The 23,723-nt window shown below is 39.2% G+C and overlaps 1 protein-coding gene across 1 annotated transcript in view; it reads left to right on the plus strand.

Moving 5' to 3' along the window:
* Positions 1-23,371, plus strand: part of LOC122982948 (vitamin D3 receptor A) — an 87,477-nt gene extending 64,106 nt beyond the window's left edge. The window contains exons 5-10 of the mRNA XM_044352593.1: positions 12,321-12,505; positions 15,311-15,410; positions 17,443-17,620; positions 19,923-20,074; positions 20,723-20,839; positions 22,074-23,371. Of these exons, the coding sequence (XP_044208528.1) occupies positions 12,321-12,505; positions 15,311-15,410; positions 17,443-17,620; positions 19,923-20,074; positions 20,723-20,839; positions 22,074-22,327 (986 nt within the window). The 3' untranslated portion in view covers positions 22,328-23,371. The remainder of the gene's footprint in view (positions 1-12,320; positions 12,506-15,310; positions 15,411-17,442; positions 17,621-19,922; positions 20,075-20,722; positions 20,840-22,073) is intronic.
* Positions 23,372-23,723: the final 352 nt, after the last annotated feature.

The following is a 23,723-nucleotide window of genomic DNA, read 5'->3' on the forward strand; positions in this document are numbered from 1 at the left end:
ACGGGAGCTTATATTGTTTTCAGGGGGGTTGTGTTCCCGTCAGTTACACATGCTGACATGCAGACTGATATTATGGAGTTGCAAGCAACTCTCTGAGAGCAACACATGTCTCAGTTATCCTGAACCTGGTGGTGGATCTGCTGTCCAGGGGCACGCCTTTATACAGAGAAGGGACTCTATTTGCATCAAGACAAAATGCACAGTGTCCGCTGTTCTTCTCAATGTGAGGGTTAGGCATACCTCTCGGCATGGACATGCTCACTCATGTATGGCTGCCCGTTCTCCTCCTCCTGTGGCTCTGATACCCCCCACTCTGTCCAGAGTGAGGGAGCAATGCCACATACTGATTCTAATAGCTCCACATTGGCCAGCAATGCACTGGCTGGTGGAGATTTATCAACAGTTGTGCGAACAGCTGTGGCAACTCCTGCATGTTGTCCCAGGCTAAGGGATTTCGGGAAGTGACCAATTCTTTGTATCCTGAACCAATCCCCATATACGAAAACCTATTACAAGGCAACGGCTCTCCCACTGGGTTGTGGGGGCGATTGCTCTCGCTTGCAGGCACCGGTGGGCCTGCAAGCTCATTCCACTTGTGGTCTGGCCACATCCTGGGCCTTGTTTGAGGGGTTTCCATTCAGGACATTTGTGCAGAGGCAAGCTGGTCTTTGCCCCTCACTTTTGTCTGGTTTTATAGAGTGGATGTCTCTGCTCTGTGTGTGACTCACGCAATACTGTGCTCAGGGCCCTTGATGGAACAGAGTACTACTGTTTGGGTGTTGGTGGTTGCTTAGATAAGCCTGTCTGGCAATACGGGAGCCTCCATCAGAGTAGTATGAGTGAGATATCCCACCAGACAACTCTCTTATTGGGGTGAAGCAAGAAGAGGTGCTTATTTTGGATAACGGATGTGTCGTAGTGTAAGCTATTTAAAGCTAGGTGGAACCACCTGACATGGACATTGCAATCACCAGCTAGTCAGGATTGGTGTAATGAGATAAGTGCTTCTGAGTAGGGATGTAGTGGTACACAAAATTCACGATCCAGTACGTTTTCGGTACAGCAGAAAAAGGTAAAAAATAACATTTTGTTTTTTATTTTGAAAAATGTAAACATCCAACAATGGCTCATTGGCCAAAACTATTACTGAAATAGATTAGTTGTGCTGTAGTGGAAACTATTACTGAAATAGTTTAGAAGTACTGCAGTGGAAAAGGAAAACAAGAAAACATTCTACTTCTTGCAAGGAGTCAGGACACCTGCTGACAGCTGTTTTATGCTGATTTATGGTCTAACTGTATATAAAGTAGTTTAAACTAGCTCCACCTCCAGCAGCTACAACAGTAACATGCTGCTCTAACACTGATGCTTCAGTATTAATAAACTAATGATGTCATATGTAATATATCAGTCAGAGGGACCAAACCACTACTTTTACTCTAATACTTTTTAACTACATATTCCTCTCTTATATCTGGTTCTTACGACGTGCTGTCTGACCACATCAGAAACCAAATATTTTTATCTTTGTTCTGAACAGCTTCACTCAAAGACAGATTGAAAAGTGAGCCGTCACAGAGGGGGGGGGGGGGGGGTGGAGACGTGGTATTGTTTCACTACGGAGAAAATGGAGCATATTTTACTAATAGTGATGTACTCGGCCAGTGTTGTATCATTCTGACGGCAATGACACTACAGAGTAACCAGGGTAATCAGACTACATTGGCTAAGCTGGCTAGCATACATACATGAGCATGCTACAGCTAAGTGGTGCGCTGCCACAATATTTCAGGTGGAACTCATGCTCTAGAATTATTGTTCCGCATGTTGGAGTAAGAGTATTATTAAACTATTTTGACCATAATTGTTTAGGTCACTGAGCATACCAAACTGAGGAAAGTTACGTACTGAACCTAACATCCTGTACCGAATGGTTCAGGACGAATACATGTGCTATTACACCCATATTTCTGAGGAATACGCGGGGGGGGGCCTATCCCATTGTGAGACATCTCACTCATACTACTTTGAGAACCGGAGTTGCACAAGTGACCTAAAGCTCTGTAATGTTTAGATGAATGAACTGCCTGGAGATATTAGTGTAAGGTTGGCTGTTGCTAGCAGTAAACTAGTTTCCTGCTTGCATAGCTTTTAATCTAATATTTATCAACATTCAGAAGGAACAGGAGCCAAAAGAATCAATGGCAGGCTGTAAATTGATCTGATTTGCAACAAGGAGACAGACAGCACTGAATATGCATAAGGAAGGTTGAACCATATGGCACACTGAGGCTTGGGTCAAATAGTAACTGCAAATAACAGGTAGTGTGTCGTAATCCTGCTTTTATCCTACAAGATGGGTCTATTATCACTGCAGTTTAGATGTTAATTGAAAACATTTGGTTGAAATTACATTGTCTTATTTGCTTGAAAGGCTGTTTGACAATCCTTTGCTCTTAATCCTGTTGGTTATTCATACAGTACCAGGGAGTAATACGAGTAGAAAGGCCTCTGAAGGGAGAATGAGACATCACTTCACCCTTTGTTAACACAAAATGACACGTTGTCACAACTGGTTCATAATAACTAACATAGAGGGGGGACTTTCTTTTGTATGTTGACAAATCACATTATCCAGTAGTTATTACATAAGCAGCCCTGCATGCCTCTTTTTTCATTGTAAAATAGTGAGGAAGTACCATTTTTCTCTCATAGCAGGGTTGCAAGTCAGTTTCAGCAAACTAACCCACCAGTGGGAGCACTGCATCATCCTAGCCATGTCAAGTTTTAGATGACAAGAAGGGAATGAGAGAGAGGGAAGGAAGCTGTGGGTTAAAGTCCTTTTCAACAATGGCTCTCTGTCTTCAAAGAGACACACAATGGTCTGGCCCACATTTCATTCACAAATAGACTGTGTGCTTGTGTGTGTGTGTGTTAGTGTATGTGTTTGTGTGTGTGTGTGTGTTTGTGTATGGGTGTGTGTGTGTGAAACAGAGATGATGGGTTCAGACTGAAAACAACCATGTTAACCACAAATAGCCCCGTGACACTGGAGTGTCTGTACTTCATTGAGAAGAGATGAGAGCAAAGCAAGCGGGAGGAGAGAGAGACTCTTATCAGTATAAATTAGTTTGTTTCTTTGTTTCTCACAGCCAGTATACAGGTTCATGGGGTGAAGGAAGGCCACTGCACTTACTGTAGAGAATTATAGGCGCCCTGCCTAATATCGCTACTTTGTCTATGTACTCTGTACAGCTTATACAAAAGCTGAGCATTTCTGTAATAATAAACTTAAAATAAAGAATCCTGCATCAGTGCTCACTGTAATTGCAAAGGTTGAATCAGGCTGAAAAGAAATATAGCAGAATGATACAGTAGCTAATTAGCGTTTGACATTAAAAGCATAATTCACATAATTAACTCCTGTTGCACTCGTCTGAAGAATGCAGGTACTGTATGTGTTTGGTGTCTAATTTGAGTCAAAATGTTACATGCTACATATCCACGGGTTACATTCATTAAATCTTGTGCAACAAGCACAAGGCAGCTTTAAAATAAGCATGCATACATCTGTGCTCTCATTCACATTAAACTGGTCATTTATATCCTGGTACTCTCAACAGCTTCAGTTTATGCAGTGCACATCACTTTTGGAGACAGTGGTATCTACTGGATGCATGCAATCTTGTTAATCATTCTAGTAAAACCACCATGTAGAATAAAGGAAATTAATCAGATTATTTCAGAAATTTGCTGGCATGGCTGTGGTGATTTTGGCAGACTCATGCACTTGATATGGCTTTGCCCTGATGTAAAGTGGTTATTAAAGATGTAATTCTTTTACTTTCATCCATATTAAATGTACACATTCCCTTCAACCAGCAGTATGTTTACTATGAAAACAACTATAGAATGTAAAATCAAATTATTATTATTACATCTGCATGTAATAGCTGTAAGATAGTCTTGATGAACTGGAAAATACAGAAGATGAACAGTTACAGTGTGTCTAACTGGTTCTAAGAGTATATAGATTTAGTAGCAATAGAGCAAGCAGCTCATATCCTCCAACTGGACAAAATGAACAGTGGTCACATATAATCAATAACGAACACAAGAAAGAGCTATACGCTTACCGTATAGAATGTATGATTTGATTTATGAAAAATGGGCATGTTTGTTATTGTATAAAACCATTGTTGGTGATGAATTTTCAAAAATTTCTATATGTTGTGTTACTGTCTGCAAAAATCAGAAAACTTTAAATAAAAATAAAGTAAAAAAAAAAAATTAGACTTGAACAAATTTTATTTCTAAAATGTTTATTTTTGTTATTTGTTGTAGAATGTTAACTGCAAATGTTGTACTTACAACATGTGGATCATTCCACATAAATCATGCGTCATTAGACACAAAAAAACATGTCAACCTTTAGAATGTATAGACACATGGATTTAATTTGAAGTGAGTTAAGTACTAAAAGTTCATTTCCACTCACTGTGTGTAGATTAGGTCTTGTGCATTTGCTCATGACCTGGCCCGGGTGACATTCTTTTTTCCTAGGAAACATATATAAATCAAGTTTAGGTTCAATAGGTCATGGTTGAGCCAGGAAAAAGCCTGTGTATCCATATCATTGTGTCTGCTTTGTGTATGTGCATCCTTGTTTTGTTCTGTGAGTGAGTTTGATTGTGTGGATAAAATAACACAGCTAATGTGCTCAAGTAATTACTACATACTACATGCTACAATACATGCTTAGGCCAGGATGAAGGTGTGGCAGTGAGCATTGATTGGTGGGAAGCTGAAAGCCTCACAATAACTGTAGTGTGTTTTTTTTCTCAGCTGGAGTTTGGTCTGAACATAGAGCACATACACATTAGGGGTGCACAATTCAGGAAATCTCACGATTCGATTCAATTCCCATTCTTGGGATCACGATTCGATTCACAATCGATTCGTGATTCAAAACGATTCGAGATTCAAAATAGATTTGATTTGCAATTCTAAATCAATTCTCAATACATTCATAGATTTGATTCTAGATTGATGTTTTGAGTTACTCTTTCCATTTGACTGCAGTAGACACTTTAATAGGTCTCAAATAAAAAAGATCACTGAATCAAATGTAAACATTTGCTACTCAATGTCAACCTGCTTAAGATTTTTTTTCCTTCAGTCCAGGAAACAGGAAACCAAAGCGGCCCTGAGACAAAGGGTCAAATGAATACTTATCACAAAAATAAAAATGATTGCAAAGATAAACTGCTTAGTGCAAAACCAAATAATAACTTAAATTCATACTTCAAATAACAAAATCAAATAAACAATAGCTGCCCGTTACATTTAGCTGCAAAGTGCAAACAAGAAAATTGATTAGATTGGTCAAATTGATCACTATAAGCAGATGATTATTATAACCGATTTAGTTTCTGTTTCTTAATTTCTCATGCAGAGAACTATCTTAGACATTTGTATATTTATTACATGAATATAAAGTAATGAAACGGGCAGTTTGGCTATTTACTGAATTTTATTGACTGTTTCAATATACAGAACTGTTGTTTCAAACACTTGTGTCACTGCTGCATCTCGTTGGTTCGTTTTTGGCAGTTTGTCATAAGCTCCAAGGAGACTAGGTTTTTTACTGAGAGAAAATGACTTTCTCATTCCAATCATCAGGTAACCAGCTAGCAGCAGATGGTTGTGCGTTAAGCTGCGGGGGTGGGGGCAGTAGTGAGAAAGTTGAACCTTAATCAACTTTTGGAGAAATGCAACCTGTAATGCTGTACAACCCTCCGATGAGGGAGGACAAAAACAGTACTAGAAAGACGGGAGGACATTTATTTTCGTTTGTTTAAAAAGTAAAGTTAGGCTTTGCAGACAGCTTCCCGACTCATTTAAAAAAATACGACAGAGAGCGAGAGAAGCAGTGGACGAGCGAGCTAGAGTGGATGAGGAGAGGGAGCGGTGGTAACGTTAGTGAGGAAGCTGGTGAATCAGATCAATAAAACATTATTTTCTGACTGTTACAAATAAATAAGCCCACAACCGCACAAACCTGTGGAGGTGCGCTGCAACACCTGATAATGGCATTAGTCTTGTCAAGCTCCTTCTTCCCTTCGAGATAGTAAAATCCAAAATATGTTCAAATGATTGCCTTCATTGCTGATTGAGCAGGTTGTATTTGTTTTCTGTCAAGTGCTCCATTGCTCGTGGTCTCTCCATGACATACACTTCACTTCCTTCTTGCCCCCAGAGTTGGGCCTGGGTGAAAACCCGCGTGACATCATTGCACCATCTATGGGATTTAGCGAGCTAACTTATGTCAGGAAAAAATGGAAAACAGCGTTGTGGCAAGACTGAAAAATGTGAAACGATTCTTGGAATTTCTGAATCAATTCTGAATTGGCAGATATAGAATCGCGACTCTTATATGAATCGATTTTTTGTCCATCCCTGATACACATACATACCAGCATGTGATGCTGATAAATAAGACACATGTCTTTGCATATGTTGTTGTTTATGTTTGTCATTGAGGAGTATGCCTTTGGTCCTGTGACTGGTTTAAGTTGCTCATATGACAGACTACTGACATGTTGTTTTCATGGAAAACAGTCACTTATTTGTGTGTTTAATAAAAGCAGTCTTGGTATGAATCTTTTGACTGCACTGACAGATGCAGCAAGCTTGGAAAGGGACTTTTGTCTGTATCCTGAAGAAATGTATATTGTATTTTAATTGTAGTACAGTATCTTTTGACACTGGTGGCATATGTGTACTCATACTAAAATACTGCAACTTTTTTTTAAAAGACTTTGCTTAAAACAGAATAATTAGAAAAAGATTTATATCATTGTTTCCGAGTGGCTTCTTGAAAGAGATTACATTTTCATTAAAATTTCCTAATGTACAGTTGATAAGACTAAACAAATAATCCATGGCTATTAGTAGTATACTAGTATATCTAGTATTAGTGGACCTAATATTTCTAGTAGTACTCATACGCTGTCCTCTCTTTATATTTGCAGCATTGTCTAAGCTTCAGAAGCATTCAGATTAGAGCTGTGTGTGTGTGTGTGTGTGTATGTGTGTGTGTGTGTGTGTGTGTCTTCTGTGAGTTGTGCCAGCTGAGTGCAGAGTAAACACCCCTACGCTGTCCTTGTTTGACAAAGGTTAGAGAGATGCCAGGAAAATACCCCCCCAATTGTGTGTGTGAGTGTATTTGCATGCTTGCTATGTTTCTATGTTTGTGTGGGTGTGTATCTAACAGGATTAGAATCACAGGAGGGTTTCTGAAATGTTTCAGCCTTTAGATGATTGAATTCCCGCACTCAGTGTCTTTCAGTGGCAAAGCGTCTCCTGCAGTGCTGCCCTCCATTTGCCTCCCTCATTCATATTCTTCATTCTCTCTGAGTCTTTTGTATTCTGTCTCTCTAACAACCTTTACACCTGAATTACCAGAAGTGCCAGATGTTCAAATTGTAGTTAGATGGACCAAAACATGTCAGAGATAGGTGTATGTGCATCCAAAAACAAAGCTTTTAGCAGCAAATTAATTGCACATGAAGAAGGATCCTGAAGTATTTATTCATAAGAAGCAGGTGCATTACTGGTTAGACTAAAGCCTACATAAATTAAAGAGGTTTTTTCAATTTTATCACACCAAAAAAACTGAATAGACACAATCTAGTTTCACCTAATGTTTATACCCCACATCATCCTGGCAACACGCACATTTCCATGGTGATCTGTTGATAAGCCATTTTGCATCACACTCAGTATGTGTGGACACCCTGACGCCTGACTGACCTAAATTTACTTCTTGAAGATCACACCCCCGGAGCAATAGTGGAAAAATATTGGCCACACACCAAATCCAGCCAGACACCAAATCACCAAATCTGAGTAAGCACCCTCCAATGTGTTTAGCTGGTCGGCCGGCCTTTTAATGAGTAAGCCTGCTGTGAACCTTGGGCCTCCACAACTTTCCCTCTTTGCCAGTGTCTCTGGCATTACTGGTGCTGACCAAACCCTTATTTTTTATCAACACCCTCTCACCACCCCTTCACTGTTTGTCTGTTTCTTCCTTTCTTTCTTTCTTTCTTTGCTCCTCTCTGCCATGCAGGGCACCACATCACCACATTCAATCAGTCGCTTTCCAAACAGCAAACTTTCTTTTGGTAAACTACTCTGTGTCTGCCAAGTGCTGTGGGGTGGTCAAGATGTTCCTTTGATGGTCTGTTGTTTTTTGTGGACTCCTGCCTTAATGATGCCATCCAGGGCTCAAAATTGGCTGGAGACTGACTGGTTCAATCATGTCCCGGACTTAGAATAGTTGCTTTGACGGCCTGTGCCAAACTTTGACCAAACTGTGCCTATTCATGATTGGTTTTCGTGCTGCATACTTGGATGTCCTCACCACAAGGAGTGGTTCTAGGCAGTCTGCTCTTGGCATGGGACTGGATGGACATTGGAGAGCAGCCAAAGCCTAATTAATGACGGTGGGTTAAAAGAGATGAAAGCCAAGTAAATCCTTTGGTTAGCTAAGCAGTCCAATTCATTCAGCTGCCTTTTTAAGCCTGTGTAGCCAAACTGTTGTTGTTGTTGTTGTCTGCATCACCACATCATGCGGTTATGTAACGCCACTTCTGTGGTTGCAATCCAGGGTGCAATCACTGAAAATCTACTTCAAATATAGTTGTTTACAGCCTACAGCCTCCAGGAAAACAACCAGTATTTAGTATGAAGAGCATGATCTGAGCACTATTTCATTTAGTCATCCATGCTAACTCATTGGTCTCTTAAATGAACAGTTACTGTGAAGGAAGTATGTATTTATTTGGTTTATTTATCCCTTTGATCCAAATACAGTATGTGCTGACCATTGCATACAAAAACTAGCTAAAAGATGTTGCTTGCCACTTGATAACATATTCACAGACGAAGAGTACTAGGAGGTTTCAGGTAAACCAGAATTTGCCGTTTAAGATATTACTGTATCATAAAAACGGCTAATTGAGATCAAGTTGTTCAAACTTTGAAAAAGTAATAGTGTAAGGATATGAGAGCACTTAGCTCGTATTTAGGCTACATAAACAAGGTCTCTATCTCTGTAAAATGGGAAACCCCAGACCCATAAACCTAAACAAATAGCATCATCTGATGAAGCTAAATTTGATGTCTATAAAATATGAATAGTGAGACAGTTTTTCTGTAGCTGCCAGGCTGTCAGACTTACCATCGTATCTGCGTGCTTTGTGACCTCATGGCTCTGGGCCTGTCTCTTTTTGGCAACCGCAGTCTGTCTGGCAGTCGTGCTGTCTGTCAGTCGGTCTGCACAGTTTAGCGCTTCATGGGTAATCGGTCAGTGTGGCAGAGTCAAAAGGATAATATGGGCCGAGGCATTCAGGGGTCAGCACATTACTCCAGCAGTGACTACAGTGACCCACAGAGCCAGGTTCCAGACCTGCATGACAAGAATAACTGTAAAATACCACTGAAGTAGTTAATTGTCTGTAATGTTATTGAATTGGGCCATTTCTTTGTTCCCTGCGTGCTATTATTAGGGTGCCACATTATGAAGAAGAAAAGCCATGTGTAATTAACTTGTTGCAGTCATGATATGAAATGTGTAGCAAATATCTTTTTTTTGGTTCGGTAGTAAATATTTGCTCTAAATGTATTCTGTGCCATTTGCCTGGTGTGTTATTATCTCTTTATTCTCTGTATAATTTTCTGTGTGTGCTGGGAAGCTTGCAATGTGTTCCTATTGTTGTCAGCAGTGTAATGCTGATGACATAACACACTCACTGCTTCTTTCTCCGGGCTTAACAGAAACGTCATGCTCTGAAGCATATAGTAAACAAACACACCTGAATACAATGTACTGCATGCATTAGTGACTAGTGCAAACAGTATGTGAAATTTTCACATATACAGTGTATGCTAGTGGGTGTGTTCGTTCAGTTTGTTCTTTTAAAATTACAGACACATATAGTACATACATGATTTGCATTTTTTTTCTTTTTATTTAAGTCCTAAGCAGATGCATGAGGCCCCACCTGCATACTCCAGGAAACCACGCTATGATATGTATGATGTTATATAACTTCATTAAAACAGTGACAGTGATATAGTCTTAAAATGTGTTTCAGTCTAAGTAAAACTGGCTCTATTTACAGAATAGGAGTAGTAGTAAGAAATGTAACACAAAAAGATTTTTCCAGACCACCTCATTACAGATGTCACATCCTCACAGTGAACATTTGTGCCTCCTGTTTTTCATTTTATAAAATCTCTTCAGGCTCTACTTGTAATCCAAGGTTTCCTGTTTCACACCTTCAATAGCCTCTCTGCAACAAACATCCAGATGTTGGTCCTTCAACCTCTCTTCTACTAAGAGATATCTAACTTTTAAAAGAAAAATATTGTGCTGCAGGTATTGTGTGTAGTTCTCATATTTAACTGAATCATAATAGTATACAGAATACAATGGTGTTATGCCCGTCTGACTGTTGAAAATAGCCTCCCCATACCAGTGTGATTTGGAGCAGTCAGAGCAATGGCAGCTGTTCAGTTAAGGGTTGGGTAGATCTCTGAGGGCTCTGAGATACCAGCTATTAAAGAGACTCTGCACTATGAGTCAAAATTAAAATTTTAAAAGGCCAATAGACTGAGGTGCTGTTGCTAATGCGACTGAGTGCTGCTATATTCATTCACGCATGGCGCCCCACTGCAGCAGAACTTCCAGAACTCAAGTGCATAAGAGTGCCTTATTTATCACCGCTTGGCTGCAGTCATTCTGTCAGTCACACAGTGTTTTGACAGCAGGGTTCTGTTCTGTTATTTGCTGCAACAAGCTAATATTGATGTGTGAAGCTATAGGACTTGTTGACACTACCTCCTGGATAAACCTCACAATTACAGGCGTTTTTATGTGGAGGCAGTGGTAGGCCTTTACTGTAATGCCACTTCAGGAAATGCCAGTGAGGTTAGCTAACGTTGCAGAAAGTTGATTTTTATTGTTGTTGTTGTTTTTTTAAAAGATGCAGACATTTTTAAGCATTGTTAGGGAGCCAGTTTGAAAAAATGCAAGAACAAAACACATTTTATCTCAAAATACAATATGTTTTATTATGGCCAACAGAGTCAGAGTCAAATATATAAGTACTGTACTTAAATGCACAGTATTCATTCTTTATGTCAGTATACAATAGAAATTTATGTTAATCTGTTGCAATCTGTAATGAAGAACAAGTGTTGCGAATATAAGATTATGGAGCAATTTAATGCTCTAGGATGTGTGGAAGTGGCATGCAATTCCTAAAAGATCCACTCATGTTGTCAAAACATGAGTGGATCTCAAAAAAAAGTCACTATAAACAGTATGTCTAATCCATTCTACCATCCTCACTCTATGATGCAGTCTCTACTCCTGCAGCATGAATAAGGCAAAAGGCACTTAAACATCCAACACCCGCTGCATCAGCCATATGAAAAAACAGCAGACATGACAGGTCTTTTCTGTGTGCCTACCTGAAGAAATGTATGGTTCATGTAACCTGGGATGGAAAAATATTTGTAGCTTACATTACAGCTCCTTCACTTAGTGTTGAAAGCAAACTGTAACATCCCTTTTTAAAACATAAGTGTCATTGAGGTACAACAGAAGAACTACTTAGCTTTTGTTATTGGTCACAACTTCATTTTGTACTCTTTTATTCTTGGGCCTCATTATGCAATCCATTTATTTATTTTGGCCCAAATTACCTGCTAAAATGAAGTGAAAAATTATCTCCTGAAGTTTTTCTGTTTGTGTACTGTGAGTGTGGTGTCACTAGACTATGTGGCACTAAGTGTGTGGACCTGTGCATGTGTTTACTTTCACTAAATTAGAAACAGTGAGCAGAGCCCAGATCAATTACAATCGAGTGATACTTGGACTGATAATGGAGTTACCTCTTGATTAAATCTAAGACTTGTTTTCAACTTTCTTCCTTTTGGTTCTTTTTTGATGGATTCAAACTAGTTAAAAATTCTCATTTCAAAATACAGATTTTCAATGTTTGCATTGATACTAATACAAGTCATTCATATGTTGAACACATAGTGATGGATGAACAGTTTATGGCATGTGGTTTGTTGTGTTGATTGTAAACACAAATTACATGATTTTCTTGTGTTTGTATCTTTCATTCTTTCATCACTTTCTATTAGTATTTGTGAATGTTTATGCTGCTGAGATTTTTTGTCCGTTTATGTCAAGATATTTTAATATATTGTCTCTCTATTGTCTCTCTTATTTTGTATTCCAGTCATCCTGACAGATGAGGAGGTTCAGAGAAAGAAGGAAATGATATTGAAGAGGAAGGAGGAGGAGGCAGCCAGGGAGGCAATGAGGCCACGGCTGAATGATGAGCAGGCTCGCATCATCTCCAGCCTGGTGGAAGCTCACCACAAGACCTACGATGCCTCCTATTCTGACTTCTCTCGCTTTAGGGTTAGTCAAGTACAAAGTTTCTTCCTTTACCAAATCCACGCTCTCATTATCATTGGCACAAAATCACTGTGTTCTTCATTATGAATATGGGTGGAGTAGGTTTTGATGTTACAGAGGGAGGGTCTCCTGATGCATGGTATCAAGCAATAGCGCTAAATTGTCTAGTAAAAATCTGATACAGAAACCTGTGTAAACTAAAATGGGTTTCTGTGTCTTAAACAACTGATGTTTAAACAAAAAACTTAATAATAGGATAACATCTGCTGTGGTTTACCACAACACTACAAGCCTTGGCATTCTCTCTTTAAGTTTGTACCCATGACTGTAATTGGCTAAAGTAGGCTACAATTATAGCTAGAACACCAAAAAAGGCTTCACTATGTTCTTTAGTGTGGTATCCTGTTGTATCTTCACTGAAGACTAGAACCTCCAGGGGTCGCTATATTGCTGTATACCTAAAACCGCCAACTGGTAAAAATGTACCCCTGCGCCTGGCCACCACATTTCTAATACTAAAAAATTTACTCTGTCATTGCATTAAAGTCAGGAAATGAGTTTGTTTAATCATCACCTGCGTTTTGGTCCTCTTGTTTTACAATTTATAAGTAACTTTAAGAGCACTAATCGCTTTGCAGGCCGCCAGTATAAATCAGTCTAAAATGACACTGAAAATGTGTATTAGAAGGAAATATCTGCATATTTGGGTGGTGTGACATTGTTATAGAATAATATTCATCACATAATGAGATAAACCATGTTATTTAAATTACCAAAGTAGCCTAAAAACCGCTAAATAATGAGCCACAATAACAATAAACAGCCACCGCACTTATGGGTGATTTAATGTTGCAACAAAATCACCATGACAAAGTCAAGCACACAATTTCACCTAATCAATTATTAATTTAGGTATTTCAACAATGTGTGAATAAGAGAACATCACCAAGAAACTTGAGGTAACCATTAGATATTTTTTATTTATAATATCATATTTAATATTATAAATATTTATTTCATTTTTGGTTCCATTAATAAAACAGAGTAAGACAACGGGCAAGTTAGGCTAAATAGCCTATAAACAATAAACAATAATATGGCAAAACAAAAATGAATGAATGATCAATGAACTAAAAATAAGTTTTACACAATGAATGTTTGTAAGTAGGCTGAATCATCTTCATTTGAACACTACGTGTCCCTAAAACACACTTTGAGCAGACATTCAGCATCTTGACTTTGCATTTTTACCACACAGGTCATTACAGGTCATTCTCCTCTGCTTTTTTTATAATTTAATTATGACTTGACATAGTTGTCAGATCACGCACTCCAGCGAATGCCATTGTCTAGCAACTTAGACGGTTTAAACATAAACCACTTGAAAATAAATGCATTTCATATACGGGTAACTTTTACCCGGTTGAGGTTATAGGTATAAATGCATGTGTTTTTAATGTGGTTTCATCTTCACTACTTTTAACAATAGGGGGTGCTGTACAACATTATTTTAGGAAAAGTCAGTCTAGGCGACATGAATATTTTATTAAAACATAGTAACGTACAACTGAAAAACCGCCACGGGTAAATTTTACCCCGATCACATGAATCACACACTGTACACACTGCTAGAATTGGTAGTGACAGCCAGATTTATGAATGAGTGGTATTTCAACATATGTGTAGTGCGTTTGTGGAGAAGTGCAGGGACTTCAATGTGTATGTACAAGTAATGAGAGTCAGCACCACCCCTTTGATCTTGAGATAGCTGTAAATAATGTCTGTAACCACAGTCATATTTACTTCAGACCAACACGTCAGCTACCACTGCCTGTGTGTGTTTTCAATATACTTGACACCAGTAACACGAGTCACCAAAGGCATTTAAACACCCGCCAGAGGCGTCGTATTTTCTTCCTTCACGTCACGAACTTGATCCTTTTAGACGGCGTTCTCTCTAACGACCACAACAATTGGGTCTTCCAGTAAATGAGATGGAGGATACAGATTGGAATGGAACGTCTGAGAAAGTCTCCCAACACTTCTCCCTCTCTCTGTGATTTATTGGTGTCAAGTGGGATTCTAGCACACACTGTGCAGACAGCCACAACCACACTCAAAATACAGCTTTTTTTTCCCTCGGATATTAAGTTGTGGCTGTCACTTTGAACTGAATGTGAACCTAACAAAATTAGATAGTCAATTAATCCTAAAAAAAAATGTGCTGTGTAAATGATCAGTAACGGTTGTCTTAAAGATAAATAACATGGATGCAGACTTAATAAGGTCTTAGCAGAGGTGATAAATTGATATTTTCATTAAAAACAGACATTGATATAGCTACATGATATTATTGTCATAGCTACATTACATTGATCTTTGTTTAAACATACAAATAAACCCACACACATTCGGATTACAAAATTTATGTTATTTTGCTAGAAGGTTACAAATGTTTAAATAGTGCATTTGTGCATTTCATTAGGTTTGCTGACAACCTTTATGTAGCCTACTAAAACAGTAAGTGAAGTTCTTAATTCTAGAGCTTGTTTCACAGAGCAGGATTACTCAAAGAAAAAAAAAGAGGAGTAGTAGAGTAAAAAAAGAACACTTCCAGGTTTTACTCAGCAGAGATTTCCTGGTAACTTGCTAACTCTGCTTGTTGAAACAGTCTCCTGGTGTGGTGATTATTTGCACTTGTACATTATTTGATTCTTCACCACCCTGAAGGAGCCTAGCAGTGCACTGAGTTGTGAATTTACTACAGTGAGGATATTAATGTCTGAATTTCTCTCTGTGTGTTTGCAGCCTCCAGTGCGTGAAGGCCCAGTAACACGCAGTGCCAGCAGAGCCGCCTCCCTTCACTCTTTGTCTGATGCCTCCTCTGACTCATTCAACCACTCACCTGGTGAGCTGCACAAACAAGACCTTCTCCTACCATCCTTGTTCCCTTTCATGCTTCAAGGTTAATTCGACCAAGAACATAACCATGAAGAGATCTATTAATTTAAAAACACAAGCAAAAATAAGCAGTAACTCTACACCCACTGTTTGCCTCTGCTGTCATTTAACATTCACTCTTCCACTCTTTTCTCAGCAAGGTTCCTCAATTCAGAAACATGCATACAGGAACTCATGACATAATAATAAATTGCTGCTTCATTTTGTATGAATTGCTAAGATATTTGTGTATTTATCTTTCTACAGTAGAAGTAACAGTAGTGCACATCCTTGTTGCTGCTCTTAGTTAGTATTGAAAAGGTTGAGTCAGATATCCAACTTTGAGTGTTAGTTTGCACCAACATGCCAAGATGAGGGGAGCGATGAGTGCAATTTGAAATAGGAAAAACATTTGTTCCTTTCTTTAAATGCTGTTTAATGCGGAGCAGAGCATCATATTCTCAGGTCTGAAAATGTCATTTAAATGCTTTTAAAATGAGTTTCATACAAAAAAATTAGTTTCACCATGTTATTAATATTTGTACTCATCTAAATTTGGTTTTAATGTAGATTTAGTTTCCTTTTTCTTATGTTGCTTATTTTATATTCAAAACTTCAGCTTAATAACAGTTGTGAGTCGACCCAAGGAGGAGTTGTCACCAAGGTAGAAGCTAATGGGAATGCTAGTAAAGAAATTAGTGATGTTAAATTTGAAATAGGGTGTTTTTAATGTTTAGTTTTGCTTTCTTAAAGTACTACATACAAACTGTATACACTTAAGATTCAGTAGTCATGGCTGTGGTTTCTTCCTGCTGTCTTACCTTGTTTTTCTATATATAGAAATGGTCTGCCAATGCCTACACTGGTATTTTTGCTTGTTGTTATTGTCATTTTTTTTGAGTGTCTTCAAATGCTTCATATCCTTGAAAATCTATACAACCTAAGCTAAAAGGTTATGTAAGTCCATAAACCATAATTGAAATGGTGTATATTTTTTTTCCCATCAAATTTTACTAAATAAACATGCAAATCATATTGATCCAAAAAATTATGAATGTAAAACATGAACAGAATATTTCTTAACACTCACATACGCGCAAAGGCATTTTGACCATTTCATCTTCATCCTAGATTATCTTAAAATGCTTCATATCCCTAAAATCTGTACAACTCTAACCTACCCTGACCTTGAAAAGGGGTAGTGTTGTCTGCTGATGCTCACAGGGTGTTGTGAAAGATGGTGGCAGACGCTGTATCCTCTGTTTTGAAGTGCTCGGGTGCTGTGCCTCTGGGTGGTCCTCTGTTACTCCTTCATCTCCAGTGGGGCTAAAACAAAAATGAATGAAACTGATATAAAAAAAATAGAATAGAAATAACATCAAATTGAAAATATAATCCTTTCCCAAGCAGGAACTCTCTGCCTTCTGCACACACACACACCACAGCCACAAAAAAGTTGGATCACAGTTCACCTATTAGCATCAAACAAGTCTTTTCCTCGCCGTCAAGACAAAAAAAAAAAAAAAAGACACTTATGTGCTCAAAAATACACTGACAGAAACAATGCTCAAAACTACTGTCCTGTTTCTCTCATTCTCTCTCTGACATGAACTATCAACCTTCCTCTCTGCTCCTCCGGAGTTGTTACCATGTTTCGCACCACACATAACTTAACATAGTGTCGTCATCAGCTTGCGACACAAGCATACAACATGATGATACAAAAGACAGAAGCCTTAGCTTTCAGCTGCCAAAAGAATGAATGCTCTAGCTATTATGGTTTTTATTTTAGATCAATTTAAACAGGATTATGCAAACAACAAGCCAGTTCAGAGCCGCCCACGGGAGGCCCGTTTTCATAGGGTAAACCTCTCACCGGCTCTTTGCTATTTCTGTATGTTTAAAATGCTTCCTTTTAATCACTTACTTACTCTGCCCCTCCCCTCTGCTTGCTTTCCTCCTCTGCCCTTTTCTTGTCTCCTAATCCCCTCCTCAAACAGAGTCGGTGGACACCAAGATGAACTTCAGCAACCTGTTAATGATGTACCAGGACGGTGCTAGTAGTCCAGACTCCAGTGAGGAGGACACAAAGCTTTCCATGCTGCCCCACCTGGCTGACCTGGTCTCCTACAGCATCCAGAAGGTCATAGGGTTTGCCAAGATGATCCCAGGCTTCAGGTACAAACTAAATGCACTGCAATAATAGTTTAGTATAGGTAGATTTTGAGGTATCAGAACAGGGTAGCAGCATGCATTGCTGTGTGGCTGCTATTGTTTGTCTTGTATGATAATAACTGTAATAAATTTTAGCTCTGCAATGTTGATTAGACAAAACAAGCTATTTAAATATCACATTTGGCTCTTGCCATTTGGTTATGGACATTTTTCACAAATTTCTGACATTTTTCAGACAGAAGGATTGTTCCATTAGTTGACAGAATATTGGCAGATGGATGATGGATAAGGAAAATAACTGTTAGTTCCAGCCCTCGTTTAATTCTGTGATTGTACTTGTACATCGAAATTCTTTGGACACACAGCAGACTACTGAGGCTGACCTGTACCTGTAGGTCAGTGGAAAGACCTTTGACTTGGATAACAATATATGTTATAATCCTTTGGTGCCAGAAATACTGGCCATGTTGAAAATTAAACTTTATTACTCCTGCAGCTATCTGCTGCTTTACTGAGTTCTGGTAATGATTTGTTGACTGGTAAAATTTTGCTGCGTCCAACCGGTAGCACGTACACAAAGGCTAGCTGCCTGAATGAGCTCCCCACCCACATGCAGGGCACATTGATTTGCTGCCTTTGCTGCCTACGTGTATGCAGGATGTTATTGGATAAGGCGAGATGCTATTATCACTCCCAAACAAACAAGCTCTTCCAAGAATACGCTGGAACAGGCTGTAGCTTCATAAACACACGCTGAGTGAGCTGAGAAATAAGTTTATGAATGTATGCACACACAGAGACAACATAATAAAAGAATAGAGATGACATATCTGCCATATGGCTATAATGCATATGTGTGTGTTTGGATTCATGCTGTGAAACACAGAGATGAACACATAGTAACTGTTGATGTGCAGATAGCTTTATATTTATATACATTTATTCCTTATGCTGGCCCTGTTGCAGTGTGTCATGGGTATATTATTCAAATATTTAGAGATGTGTGTTGTTAGTTTTTTTATGGGAATATGAGAGTCTGAGATTTCTTTGTTTATCTATAATATGCTGCAAAAACATGACAACCTGGAGCTCTATACAGATCTATGCATTGACTAGAAGGTTTTAGACATTTTCTTATCGTGGACCTTTAGATGAACTGAGCTCTGATGTCCAACCCCCACAGTACCCTTGGGCTTTAACTTGTTCAGCTGAATGTGTGCTCCCTCATTGATTTCCACCTTACTTTCTCAGTGAATAAAAGCTGTAGGAATTTCATCATTCAACAGCCTTCTGAGTAGGAAATTCAGATCTTGGCATCAACAAATTTTCTTGAGAGAAAATTGTCAACACTGCCTCTATCTATTTGCTAAACAATTTCTTAGTTCTGAGTATTTGGAAAATACAATCTTTTCTATTTGAAAGTATTACGACTTTCAATCAATAACTCATATAGAGTAACACTTCAGTAATTCAAGCTATATAAATGTTTTCCTTGGAAAAACTGGTGCAATTTGTCCGGAAGAAATTATGACTGATAGGGCACTCTGTTTAGCACAATAGCTAAGAAATGATTGAGATCAAACAGGTGGATAACTGAAAGGAGGCGCCACTTCTTGCAGTGTGTATGTGCAGTAAACATTTGGTGTAACATAGGGGTCTTGAGTGTTTGAGGTGGGGTTTGCTGAAGACACACGATGTCTGCATGTGCAGTGTGTGTGTGTGTGTGTGTGTGCTTTTGTGGCCACACAAAGCCAGGGTTTGGAAACTCTGTTGCTACAGTAACCAAATAATACATTCCTTGTGCACACTGCGCTTATCAGGCTCCCTCATGAACGCACACACACACACAGGCACACACATTTGCATGTGTAGGTGGGTAAGTAGAACTTTCTGACAGATAAATACCTGTTATCTGTTAAATGGATCTTGTTGTAGGATGGAACAATGTGGTATGTGTGTGTGTTGAGAATGAGAATGTTCTGGGGACATTTTATCTGGAGTGGTCATTTTACCGGTGTGTTCAGTGAATTTTCATCCCACTTATTTTGCACCACTTCAACTGCTAAGTGTTTTTACAGATTGTGTTTACTTGCCACACACAGCCAAGGGAGACAACTTGACAGACATTTGCTGTAGCAAGCTATCAGTACACACCCACCATCATATGTGTAACAGTCCAGATTGATTTCAGAACTTACCACAAACTCCTTTGGATCTCACATTTTTTTCTCCAGTGTCCATCTGCTTTGCTGTTGTCTCTGTACAACCAACTCATACTGAATCTGTGACTGTATGTGTGTTCCAGAGAGCTGACAGCAGAAGACCAAATCGCTCTGTTGAAGTCGAGTGCCATTGAGATCATTATGCTGCGTTCTAACCAGTCCTTCAGTCTTGAGGACATGTCCTGGAGCTGTGGAGGACCTGACTTCAAATACTGCATCAATGATGTCACAAAGGGTCGGTTGCATCTCACTGTCTTCGTACCACAGTGAAACTAGTGAAACAGGATTAGTGGCTCTGTGTCATGAATTTTAACTGCTGTACATTAACACATGAGCAGCATGTTTAGACTCTGATACACATGACTACACACACAGCACTTAAGAGGCCTTGCTTATTGATTACACATGCTCTCAATTCACACACTCCTCATCTCTCATGCATACCCGATGCTCTGGAAGTTTCCGTTAAATTTAGAGTGCCACACTGATAAAAAAATGTGACTGTGAACACAAGCACACACACACACACAAGGACAGAAAAATGCTCATCGTGGCAGCTTTCACCCCCCACTATATATAACAAGGATCACCCACACACTGCTTTTCTACGCACACTTGCACATTACTATGAGGTTTCAACTTCAGGTATTTTCATGGAGGCAATAAAGCAGCCACAAACACACATTCAGTGCTTATTCACTCACACGTGCAGGACAGGAAGTAATGTTCTCTGTCCGCAATGCATAAATACACATAGAGAGAAACAATTTTTCTTTGAAGCCCACTGCTGTATAAAGGGTGTTTTCATTTATAAATCAAGCCTAAGTACAAGAAAATGTAACGGACTGCAGTATTAACAGTACTTTTCTGTCGTCCTGTGTAGCGGGTCACACTCTGGAGCTGTTGGAGCCACTGGTGAAGTTCCAGGTTGGTCTCAAGAAACTCAACCTGCATGAGGAAGAACACGTACTGCTCATGGCCATCTGCCTGCTCTCCCCAGGTACTGCTAACGATGTTTTTGTGTGTGTGTGTGTTTGTGTGTGTTTGTGTCTTCATACTGTAGGTGTATTAACAGCTGAGCCATGCTTTTCATGGCAAAGTATTCCATTCAGTACATAAAGTGTTAAGTTGCAGCACAGTGTCAGAAATGAATGTTTATCAGTTTTCAGTGACAGTGAATGAACATAATCACAGAATGAGGCCATCCAGCAACAAGGCCACCTCAAGAATAGATAATACAGACCCATTCACTATCTAAAACATTCAAAGACTGTGTGCTTAACAACATTATTCCACTGCTGTTTAGTTATAAGCACCTCTGAAATGAATAAAATTAAGAGTAGTTCCAAGGTAGAAGCGAGACTCTTTGCAAAAACACTGTCAACTGGAACACTGGTGTCTTTACCCATTTCAACCCAATTTAAGCAATTTGTGTAAATCTCAGTATCAAATCAGACCACTGTCAAAATGCTTCCTTATAACTTGGTAATACGATTTTGTTTAGACGTTGTCTTCAGTATGAAATCATTCAGCTGTGTAGCCTACAGCTCACTCAATGACTCACACAGCAACCTGTTTAAATCACCCAAAGCAAGTTAGGAAACCTGTTGGCTAAAGATCAAAATAATCATCCTATAAAGAAAAAGAAAAACAACAGGAGTGATGGAATACATAAAATGCTGGGCCTGTTTTTTGTTTTTGCTTTCCCATATCAATAATTTTATGACTGTACTGAGGCTCAGTGTCCCAACAACATGATAGCTTTATCCCTGAAACAGTGACACTACTCTATCCAATCATAAACCGATATTTGTGGTGCATTGCAAACCTGTGGACACACAGTCAAAATTCAAAACAATGTCAAAGTGCTTATTTTTGTTCTTAAAAACTGCTCTAGAAAATTTATATTACAAGTCAATATGATGATAAAGTGCATGTTACATGACCTTTTTTCATTATCAAAGTGCGTTTGACAAGGTATCTTCTCTTACATGAAGTGTAACAGTGAACATGTTTACAGACGACAATTATAATTTGCAAACTTTAAATATTCTGTCTGTGCAACAGTTTGGAAGACAAACTTCTGACTGACGTTTTCTTTCTCTTTCCATCCGTCCACCTCCCCACCTCAACCTCACCCTTTTCTACCCTTTCTATACTGTGACCTCACTTATAATGGTCATACGCGCACTGCCTACACCCTACACTCCATCCCATCCGTCCTCCAATGACAGATCGTCCCGGTGTCCAGGACCACGCCCGCATCGAGCAGCTTCAGGACCGTCTGTCAGAGGCGCTGCAGGCCTACATCCGAGTCAACCACCCGGGCGGACGCCTCCTCTACGCCAAGATGATCCAGAAGCTGGCCGACCTGCGCAGCCTGAACGAGGAGCACTCCAAGCAGTACCGCTCGCTCTCCTTCCAGCCTGAGCACAGCATGCAGCTCACCCCTCTGGTGCTGGAAGTGTTTGGCAGCGAGGTGTCATAGCAGAGGCGGAGGCATGTGTGCATACATACACACACTCAACACACACAAGATGATTAACCAACCCTTACCGCCTTTCCCCCAGAAAACCCCAGCCTTGATACAACCCTGGACATGTGGGAGAAAGATGGATTATGAGATAGATAGACAGTAACCTTCACCTCTTTATCATCTGCCATACTCCTTCTCTTCCTCCTCACCTCAAGCAGCAAGACTCAAATGCCTGGACCTCTGGATTTATGGATATGACACCTGAATATGCTGTGGATTTCTGCAGCACTTGGATAACCAGATATATATATTTTGACCTCTGGATTTGCAAACACAGTACGGTATTACATTTCATTATCACGCAGATATCCTGACTCATTGACATCTGGAACAGACGGATCTCTCCACATCCACAAACTCCTCATCACCACCTTACCGGGCATCACTGCTAAATTCCTTACATTGTTTTCCCAGTGTGATGGATGGATGTGACTCCCACATCCTTTTTACCATGGTCCTTATTACATTGCTCCATGTTCACATCATTGCAATGTCAGATTGGAATAGATACACAGATTTACATTTATTAACCATGCTGGCACTTGTGAGGTACAGCTACTTTGTTAGTGTTAAATAGCTAAAAGCTATTGTTGATTTACAGTTTGTTGACAGCAAAGATATCCAAATATATTCAACATCAACATGGCTAAGCTTACAATAATGTAACTGAAATACTTGGCTTACTGGTTTAAAAATACTTTATAAGATCAGAGTCTAGCAGGTGTGTTTTCCTGCTTAGCTCTCTGTATCTGTGTATGTTCAAGGAGAGGTCTCAGATGGTTAGCTGAAGTTAGGAAAGCGAGTTAAAAGTAGGAAACATTTCAGTTTGCGAATGGTGGGAAGAAATACCTCTGGTGGAGTAAGAAAAGGAGGTTGGATTGATGGTGAGAGTCGCTACGGTTGAAATTCCTTGTTCATTCACAAGACAAAAGGGTATTTCACAAATCAAGAATGTATGTATAATGCTATATAAATATTAAATGATATGTATAAGCTGAGATATATATATGTGTATATATATATGTATGTATATATATATATATATATATAAACATATATATACACATATATGTATATATGTGTGTATATATGTATGTATGTGTGTGTGTTTACACACACACACACACACACACACACACATATACACATACACATATTTAAGAGAGCGAAACATGGTTGCTTCCATGGAAGCAAATAGTTCTGAGTGTTGTATAATGTAGAGGATTTGAAGGCTCCTCCTCAGTTGTGTGTGTATGTGTCATCTTTCAAAAGACAAATGCGCATACACACACACAAGAAAGCGCTGACAAGTGTGTGAGGAGCCCTTCTATTTTTGTGATGTGTGTAC

Source organism: Thunnus albacares, chromosome 5 (genome assembly GCF_914725855.1).
Source record: "Thunnus albacares chromosome 5, fThuAlb1.1, whole genome shotgun sequence".
In the NCBI taxonomy this organism is placed as follows: Eukaryota; Metazoa; Chordata; class Actinopteri; order Scombriformes; family Scombridae; genus Thunnus; species Thunnus albacares.